Here is a 9,551-nt window from a genome sequence, read left to right on the forward strand (position 1 = left end):
CTAACTTCAGTAGAGGCGTTTGTTGGATGGGAAGGGGATTTGCTGCCTGGCAGAACTGCCCTGAGAGCAGTACGAGGGGTGGGTGGAAGCCCTGGCCCGATGTAATTAATGAAATGCATTGTTTTACCCATTTTTTCCATAAATTCCATGTGTGGCTGAGCAATTTACAGTGCTTGTAAGCAGCTGCCCTCTTTCCTGGGGGCATCTGGTAACTGGGCCAGCCCTAACTGTGTTGCTTAATAGGAGCCCCACAGGAACAAGTTCAACTTCCCTGGATCAATGGCTGTTCCTGGGACAGACATACCTCCAGGCAGAGAAACCCATGGGAACAGAGAGGTGTTTAATTGACTCTGTGGGAATGTGGAGGTTTCAGTACCTCCCTGATGAGCTGACAATCTCTGTTTCCATTTGACCTGAGCCTTTCTTGCTTTTCCTTAAAAAAGCCTCGACCCCTTGAAGTCTCTCCCACGGAACAGAAACGGGATTGATGTGGAGTCAGATGTCTACAAGATGCTTCAGGATTATGAAAAACCCGTTTCAGAGCCGAAGCAGTCCGGATCCTTCCGGTACTTGCAGGGCATGTTGGAGGCTGGTGAGAACGGTAAGGAGGTTGGCACCCAGAGGGTCTCCCCGCGATTCCCCGGGGCTGCGGCACCGCACTGCTGCGGGGCTGCAACCATCATTTGGTCCCTCTGCACCCCATTCTGTGGTCCCACACCCACCGAGTTGCAGACTTAACCTCCTTCTCTTTGCCTTGCTGAGGTCCAGAAGCTTGAAAAGCCTCTAAAGGACCTGTCTGCGAGAGCTGACGGCGTGGGTTTGCAAACTCCCCCGCTCTCGATAGTTTTACCCCACGTCGCTTGGGTGCTGAGGCAGCTCGGCCCCACGGGAAGGGCCAGGCGCCCTGCGAAGGGGAACACCCGGGCGGCAGGTTTCAAATCAGGGTTTCAGATGCTCAAGGCAGAGGCTCGGGCCAGCATCTGGGGGCTTACCAAATTTTGTGGCCACTTGAGCATCGTGTGAAAATTGGATTTGCAAAGAGCTCCTGCACAGCAGCTGTTTTCCTGAGATGGTTTGTGAAATGCAATGGCCTAAAGCGGTTGTGTAAGAGCACGGGTGGAGAACCGGAGGCCTGTTTAAGTAAATGGCATTTGCATAAGGACGTGGGATGGTCCTCAGACGCGCAGGGATAGAGATCAGGAGCTCTTGGCTCACTTCTCAGGTCTGTCACAGCTTCCTGCCTCTGTCGTTAACGCAGGCAGGAGCCAACTCCGAGCATTAAATAATAAGATCCCCAAACCATACATTTCAGCTTCTTTTTATTTGCCTTTCAACTTTAAGTCCATCGGGGCTTTTATGTTCAAACTTTCAGGCTTCGCTTTACAATCATTAGGGCAAGACTCTTCTTTCTGCTTCCTTCCAAGAGCCTCCTACTCCAATCATGTGAATCCAGGAACTTAGATTTTATGGGAAAATACCAGCTACTGCAAATCTCATTACGAAGCTGCAAGAGGCAGCAAGTCAGGCTGTTGCACTTCAACCTCTGTGTATATAAATGATGGCAAAGGATATTCTTTGACTAGAAGGATATTGCTTCTTGCTTCACAAGAAGAACCACGATCGTGGGTAACTTCTGAGCATCAAGAGTTTCTACCAGTTTTACTCAGTGGTACTTAGGCACGTCCGCAAAGCATGAGATGGGATCGGCCTTGGAAGTATTCACTGGGCGTAAACATTGCAGCCCCTTTGAGGCTGGCAGGAAAAGTGATGTTAATTACAAGTTCCAGCTGTACCTTCAGGTCCTTCAGCGAGAGCAAGAACGAGCGCCTTCCCAGTGAGGTGCCTCCTGCACCCCCAGGTCTCCTTGTTAGGAAGAAGCAAATAGGAAGTGACTGTGTTAATCCCAATTAATAACGCTGCTGCCTTCCTGCCTTCTCCGTGCCAGGGAAAGGGAACAAAACAAGCTTTGCTGGTTTGCTGCTGCCTCCCCTTGCATCCCATGGCCCTGGGGTGGGAGAAACCCAGCGCTGCCCTTCGGGAGAAAGGAAAGGACGGGAAAAGGGGAGGACAAAGAGGTGCCAGGATGGTCCCCAGACCCTGGGGCTGTCCCAGCCAGTCCTGGATGTCTGCTCACCCCGGCAGTGTCTCAGCACCAGCCCGTCACCGATGCAGCACCGCATGTTTAGAGCCTGGGGCTGAGATGATGCTGATGGCTACCAGCCAGTGTGGTGGACGGCTGGAGAGGTCACCTCGCCACCACCTCCCAGAGCTCTTCCACTGGCCCATTCGCTCTCAGCTGCGCTGTGCAGCGGGCAGAGGGGATGTGTAACCGGCTGCAGGCACAGTCTTGCTCATGCCTCAGTCATTACGATGCTGTTTATTTCATAAAGGATGAGAAATTAAGTGAAAAGCATCTCCTGGCATAAAGCTCTGTGATTTCTCAGCATGGTTTAAATCCCCAGGACTGTTCCTGCTAGGTTGTTTTACAGCTTCCACCCTTGCTCCTTTTTCCCTAAGCTTAAAATTATACATTTTGGCCCGAGCCTGCTGTGCGTTGTCCTTTTAAAGTCAAGACCTCCTCTCCCAAGGAGCCAGCTGTCTTATATGGAAGGTGTTTCTACTGGAAGCTGTATTTTCTTCAGCATCGCTAGCCCTGTACCATGCCTGTAAGGAGCTTCGTGCCAAGGATTGGCAGAGGCTGGAGGAATCACAGCAGTCGTCTCCGAAGGTGCCCTCAGCGCAGGACAGATGAGCCCTGCAGCCGCAAACGAGGATGGCGATGGTTGGGATTGTGGAGTTACAGCATCTCGCTGCCTTGCTGAGGACCATAAATTACGATGAGGCGGTGGGCTGGTAAATAGAAGGAAATGATCTGTCATTGGGGAAGATGGGAAGCAGCCCTCTGCAGGGCTGGTTTTGCTGTGAAATCTCTTTCCCGCCCCCCGCCCTCTCTTTTAAACAGCTTATCCAAGCGCTCCGTCTGACAGACAGTGACAGCTTAACTGTTAAATGTTGGCAGATGAGCGTGTCTAGTCTAAGCACGCCGTATCTCACGCTGGGCTAAGCCAACAGCTCCAGCAGTTGTTTTGGTTCGTTCCCAGCAAGGCAGCGGAAGGACTCGGCAGGCAAGCTGGGCTGGAGCCCGCTGGAGCACCCCGGGTTGGAGCAGCCCCAGTCCATCCTGGGCAGGCAGTCACACACATATCAAGGCTCTCAGCATTTCCAGACATCCTATTGTATCTTGGGAAAGTGGGCTTTGGTGGGAAATTAGTCCTTTTGTGTTCACTCGCTTGGCAAGAACCATTGGCAGCGTCGGTCTCTGGGTCAGAGATGAGATGAGATGATGGCTGAGATGGGTTCTGCTGTGTGAGGACACCTGCGCATCCCCAGGGTAATGCCGAGGGCCAGGGTCGGATGCTCCCTCCGCCCCAGCCGAGCCCAGCACAGCATTGGTCCTGAGCCGAGCTGGATGGGGGAGCGGGATCTCTCTGTGGAGGGAAGCTCTGCCGAGCAGTGTCCTTCAGAATGTACCGTGTGAACCTGCACGGGATCTGTGAGCAACCACCAGCGATGATGCAGCGGTTCCAGGTCACCAAATCATAGAATTGCCTGGGTTGGAAGGGACCTTTCAGATCATCAAGTCCAACCACCAACCTAACACTGACAAAAGCCCCACTAAAACATATCTCTAAGCACCACGTCTGCCCGGCTTTTAAATACCTCCAGGGATGGTGCCTCAGCCCCTTCCCTGGGCAGCCTGTTCCAATGCTTGATAACCCTTTCAGTGAAGGAATTTTTCCTATTATCCATCCTAAACCTCCCCTGGCGCAACTTGAGACCATTTCCTCTTGTCCTATCACCTGTTTCTTGGGAGCAGAGACCGACCCCCACTGGCTACACCCTCCTTTCAGGCAGTTGTAGGGATTGATAAGGTCTCCCCTCAGCCTCCTAGTCTCTAGGTCCTAACAGTTCACACAGAGATGTTCCTGGAGCTGTGGTGGACACTTCAGAGCAAGATCCAAGTGGAAGTTTCCAAAACTAGCACAGTGCATATGGACATGTGGGTCAGAAAGCATCCGGGCCCCTGCTGAGACCTCCTGGGCATCACGGGCTTTAGGCGCATGTTTAAGATTGACCGTGGGCTGAAGTGCTCTGGAAGCTCAGGGAGTGCAGGAAGCCCCAACGCTGAAGAATGAAGAATCCGAGAGCTCCTCTGCTGCTTTTCCAAACTGTGTCAGCTAACAGAATAAAACACATTGTTCTTCTTCATGGGCTTTTCCTTTCTATAACTGTAGGCCATCACAGAGAAACCACAGATCAATAGATTCCCAAAAGACCAGTCAGTTGTGAGCCATGAAAACCCATGCAGTCAATACTGGAAGCCTTTAAGTGTCCCAGTGGTTGGCAACAAGCGCGTTTGTCTTGTCCGAAGCGCCAGGGCAGATGATAGATGGTCTGTAGGGACAGGAGCTGCAACATGGAAAACTTTGCCATGACATTGTTCATATGCCCAAAATTTGCAGTGTTTCCTTTCCTGTCATTGGACCTTTATGAAGGGAGGCTTTGTGCCCCAGAACACCTTATCTTCTATCACAATGTTTTCTTTTAGATTATTTTAGATTAAGTGATTGTTCTAAGAAGAAAAATGCATGTAATTCTGTTATTGTTTGCTTTAATTTGCCTAATTCTCCAGAAGGCCTTCATCTTTGTCTCCTTCACTGATGGTGGATCTACAAAGTGCAGCTGAAGTGTTGGTGTGATAGAAACTCTTCTTTCTGGAGCATTTCAGAGACTTTTGCTATTTATATTTCTCAACTCACTAAATAGTATTGCAGCCAAATTAATCTCTCATCTGTAGAATAAGGCTGCTTTGCCTTTTGATAAGGTGTATTTACTGAGCTGGTGCTATCACAGTACAGGGACAGATGCTCTGCTGATGCAGCCAAGGGCTTCTGCCACCATCCGTGCTTCGTTAGGATGAGGAGAGGGTCAGTGATGTGTCCTGCCATCATCTGCAAACCTGAATGCTGGGTGACTTTTGAGATAATTGGTCTCACTGCTTGCTTTTTACTTCCTTACAAGCAAATTGCGGGTTCTGTTGTGACACGCAGAGACTCATCTGACTCCTTAAGGGGGGAAAAAATAAAGGGAAAAAAAAAAAGAAAAAGAAAAAAAGCCCCAAGAGGACGAGTTTTCAATCTGTGTCTGTTTCAAATTCTTGGCAGGTGAAAAACTCGACAAACTGAGCAACCCCCGAAACGTCAAGTCCCCGGTGTCAAAGCTTGGCGGTGCCATGTCGGGGCTGCAGATGCTCCCCGAGTGCACCCGCTGCGGGAACGGCATCGTGTAAGTGTCGCATCACCCCGGAGCCTCCGGTTCGGCGGGGACGGTAACACGGGGACACGGCTGGATCAGATCCTGCCAGCCACGCGGGTTAGAATTTGTAGCAGAACACCTCGAATTTATAGCAGAACACCTTGAATTCATAGTGGAATACCTTGAATCCCTTTCTGTTGTTTTGCTAACCATATATATAAACCTGGAATTGAGGAATACGGTTTGAATTACCCCTTTTAAGGGAATCTCGCAGCAAAACAGGGATGATTCATGGGATGGTTTCTGTCCTGCTTATCAGAGTAACTGCCTGGGGACTATGAATAGCACTGGCGGCGCTGGCACTCTTTCACTACCTTATGGAAGGAGAAACGCTTCTAGGGTCAAGTAGAAGAGGTCTGCGGGTTATTCTTGTTTGTTTGTTGAAGATTTCCTCTGCGAGGGATGGGGTTTGGGTCTGATTTCAGAGAATATAGGCCTTTTTCTGCTCCCTTGTGTTGTGATTTATGCTCTGTGGTAATTCCCGTTGTGCCGCAGACGGATATGCTGGCTGAGAGCCTGCTCGGCAGGCGCCTGTCCCCGGGTCCTTGCTGGTGCTGTGAGCTGAGGTGGGTGCCCCAGCACCCGCGGTGGCTGCGTGTGGCACATGGGGGGTGCTGGCTTCCCATGTTTGGGTCCGGGCTGAGCGTAGACATCGGAGGCTCCGCTTGGCATCGAGCCATGGAGTGGTGCCACAGGGCAGGTGCGGACAAAGGGGAATGGAGCATCCCTTCCTATGGAAATACGGACAGGCTGGATGGGGCTTGGAGCAGCCTGGTGTGGTGGGAGGTGTCCCTGCCCAGGGCAGGGGGTGGCACTGGATGGGCTTTAAGGTCCCTTCCAACCCAAACCATTCTGGGATTCTATGGTGGAGCCACGCCTGGAGCAGGGTGGCAGCTCTGGGTGGGCTGAGACATTGGGACGGGAACTCAGGATAACATCTTTGCGTGCCTTGACACGCCGCTTCCCTTCACTGAATCCGTTTAACTCGAGGCAGCTGTAAAAGCTGTTTATGCTCCTTGTTTCTCCATCTCAGCCGAGCTCTCCCCGTCTCTCACCAGGGGCACCATCGTCAAAGCTCGGGACAAGCTCTACCACCCCGAGTGCTTCATGTGCGACGACTGTGGGCTCAACCTGAAGCAGAGAGGCTATTTCTTCATTGAAGAGCAGCTGTACTGCGAGACGCACGCCAAGGAGAGGGTTAAGCCCCCCGAGGGATATGACGTGGTGGCTGTTTATCCCAACGCCAAGGTTGAACTCGTCTAAACCCCGGGCTGCGCTCTGGAGAGGTTGGCGGCCGCGCGCCCACCCACGTCCTCCCCGCCGGCTGCGCAATGTGGCTACAATCAACCCCGATTACCAAAGCCCAAGTTAAAATGCCTTTTTCCTAGATAAAACCGTTTACACTTGGGATCTCCTGGGGGATGGTGTTGAAAGCGTACGAACAGGTTTTTCCCTTCTTTTTGACACTCCGCTTTTTGGGTTGCTGTGTTGGGTTATTAGTCTGTGCCTTAACCTTATCCAAGATCTGTGTAAATACTGATTAATTCTCTACTTTGTTTCATATAAACCCAGTATTCCTTTTTTTTTTTTTTCTCCCCTCTCTTCTTCTGAAAAAGCAAGGAAGACGTTTTAAAAGCTCAAAGAAAATAAGGCACTTTAACAAAAGAAGCTGACTCCTATGTCCTGACCTTAATCTCCTGCCCTCCAGCTGCCCCGGTGATTAAAAACCGACCCCTCCGAGGAGTCTGGGACACGGTACCGGAGGTTGGGGGTCCCTGGCTCAGCCCCATCCCAGCAGATGTGCCGGGGAAAGGGCGGTCTCTTAAAACAGTATTTGCTGTGAAATTCCCTGGATCAGGGCCCTGCAGTTTGAGGCTGACACGGACCGATCCGAGTTCCCCGAGAGATCTCCACAGTGTGCGTGCGACGAGGCTTTTTTTTCTTCCTTCCCTCACTCCTAGTCCAGTTGTTCTCTGTCATCTAATCACCCGAGCAGCACCTTCAAAGGACACTGAAATAGCACGGAGCCCACCTCGGCTATTCCCACCTCCCCGCTCCTGCCTCACGGCTGTCCCTGCTTTGGCCGTTCTGACTCTTCTTCCCCAGCTTTTGCTATATTTTTGCAGTCCTTTATTTCTAGATCCCCAGACTGCTGCCATGGGGTCTGCCCCGCAGCGGGAGGCGGCGATGAAATCCCTCCAGGCCCTTAAAGAAGTAACTGGAGCAGGGGGTGACCCAGCTGCGAGCCCCCATCCAGGGGCAGCGGGTGCGGATTTGTACCCCCATCCCAAGGCTGCGCTTTCCGCCAGCTCCATTGCCCGCTTTATTTGCCAGGAAAATGATTTTGAGGATCTTGGGATGTTGCTTTGTTGGGGAAATGTTTTTTTCATGTTAGTGGTTGGAGGAGAGAGAGGGTTGAGTCACCCAGCTGCTGGGTGCCGCTGCGGGTAGAGGTAGGAGCCGTGTGTTTGATACCACGAGGTTATTTCTGCTTCCTCCTCCTCAATTCAGAGAGGGAGGATGGAGGGGAGAAAAAGAAATGTCTGCGCTCGCTTCTCTTCCATGGAAAAGAAAATAAGAGATGGAGTGATGGCCAAAGCACTTCTTCCCCTTCTGGCTCTCCATAACAGGGGTCTGAGAAATCCGGGACTGGAGGAGGGTCGGGAGCATTATCCCGGTTGGGGCTGGGCGTGCAATTTCTTCCTACGGGTGCTGTACCCCAGAGGGAGTAAGGATTTTGGGGTGTTACAGGGGCACATCTAGACCTTTTCTTATATGGTGCCTTATAGGTAGGGATTTAGGCAGCTCCTGCCCTGTCCCGCAGGGCTGCATCGCGCTCCTGCATCCCGCTGGGTACAGCCTCGCAGCCGGAGGGATGCTGGCTCTGCCGGGTCCTGCTAGCAGCGGAACATCCACCTCCCCTCCTTCTGCCATCAGGATTTTTAATTGTTAAAGTACAAGAAACGTGGAAATTTTTATCACAGCGCTCAGCTTTGTTTTTCTTGCGCAGTAGTTTGGACCATCTGAAGGGGAATACTTGGGACAACCGTAACTGATGAGGAGACTAACAATAACCAGGTGGGAAGCAGTTGCTGCCCTTCTTTGCAGGCCCCTGCTTGGAGCTGGTTGGTGTCATTGTCAGAAACATTTGTTCTGAATTCCTCCATTAACCTCCTGCCTTGCTGGGCTGAGCTCCGGTGCCTGTAGCTTGAAAGCTCAGGCTTCACCCAAACCCAGGACTGAATCCAGCTCGGCTGAGCAATGGAAAACTCATGACATGAATGGCACAGGGGGGCTTTTCCCATTTCGCATGGCTGACGGCGGCTGCTAGCCGGGGCTGTGTTTCACTCTGCAGCTCTTGTCCCCGATCGACTCCATCTGTGTGGCGGTTGCGTCCTGCTGGGGTGCCAGGCATCCTGTCGCCCTGGCACAGGGAACACCTCAGAAATTCCTAAATTGTTTAATTACCCTCATTTTGAACACCTGAGCGGGCTACTCACAGGGCATCCTTGGTGGTCTCGCCCGGCCGCTGTACCAGTACAGCAGTGGGAGCACTGGGCTTTTCTTTTTAATTTGAAAGCAAGTTCCCACAAACCAATTTTTCCACACGGTTGTCTCGTGATACCCTTCCTTAGGAGTAATCAACTCGTTTGATTGCCCCCAAGGAGCCTAAAGCTGGACCCGCCTCGCACAACCCCATCCTGGCGCATGGGGATTCCCGGCTTCAGGCCACCCCGTTGCCGTCGCGGGGGCTGCAGGAGCCGGGAGCCCCCCCCCTCAGTGAGTAACGCTGTTTAACGCTGCAAAACGTGGGGAGGGTGCCGTTTGTATGAAATACAAAATAAAATTGTATTGTCATTTTTATGTCTCATGTTTTATGTCTGGCCTTTGCCTGGTCCCCGGCTGGGTCTGTCCTATGGCAGTGTCCACGCGTGCGGGGGTCCCTCGGTATCCAGGTGAGGGGACACTGGATAAACTTTAAAAAGTGTCTCGGAGACAGAGCTGCGTTTCTCACGGCGTTGTGCATTGAGAGCCTTGTTTGAGGTTTTGGTCTGTGTTTTGGCGGGATGTTGGTTGGGTTTTTTAACTCCCGAGACCTTGCTGGGACCTGGCTCGCGGCGGGTGCAGGGACGGGATGGGCTGTTGTGTCGCTGCCCGTTCTGTGACCGCCACCG

At 52.1% G+C, this 9,551-nt stretch overlaps 1 protein-coding gene across 1 annotated transcript in view; it reads left to right on the top strand.

The window, feature by feature from the left end:
* Positions 1-9,223, top strand: part of PDLIM4 (PDZ and LIM domain 4) — a 56,170-nt gene extending 46,947 nt beyond the window's left edge. The window contains exons 5-7 of the mRNA XM_054217751.1: positions 444-601; positions 5,226-5,346; positions 6,435-9,223. Coding sequence (XP_054073726.1) covers positions 444-601; positions 5,226-5,346; positions 6,435-6,639 — 484 coding nt within the window. The 3' untranslated portion in view covers positions 6,640-9,223. The remainder of the gene's footprint in view (positions 1-443; positions 602-5,225; positions 5,347-6,434) is intronic.
* The last annotated feature ends 328 nt before the right edge of the window (positions 9,224-9,551 follow it).

This window comes from Rissa tridactyla, chromosome 11, assembly GCF_028500815.1.
Source record: "Rissa tridactyla isolate bRisTri1 chromosome 11, bRisTri1.patW.cur.20221130, whole genome shotgun sequence".
Lineage (NCBI taxonomy): Eukaryota > Metazoa > Chordata > Aves > Charadriiformes > Laridae > Rissa > Rissa tridactyla.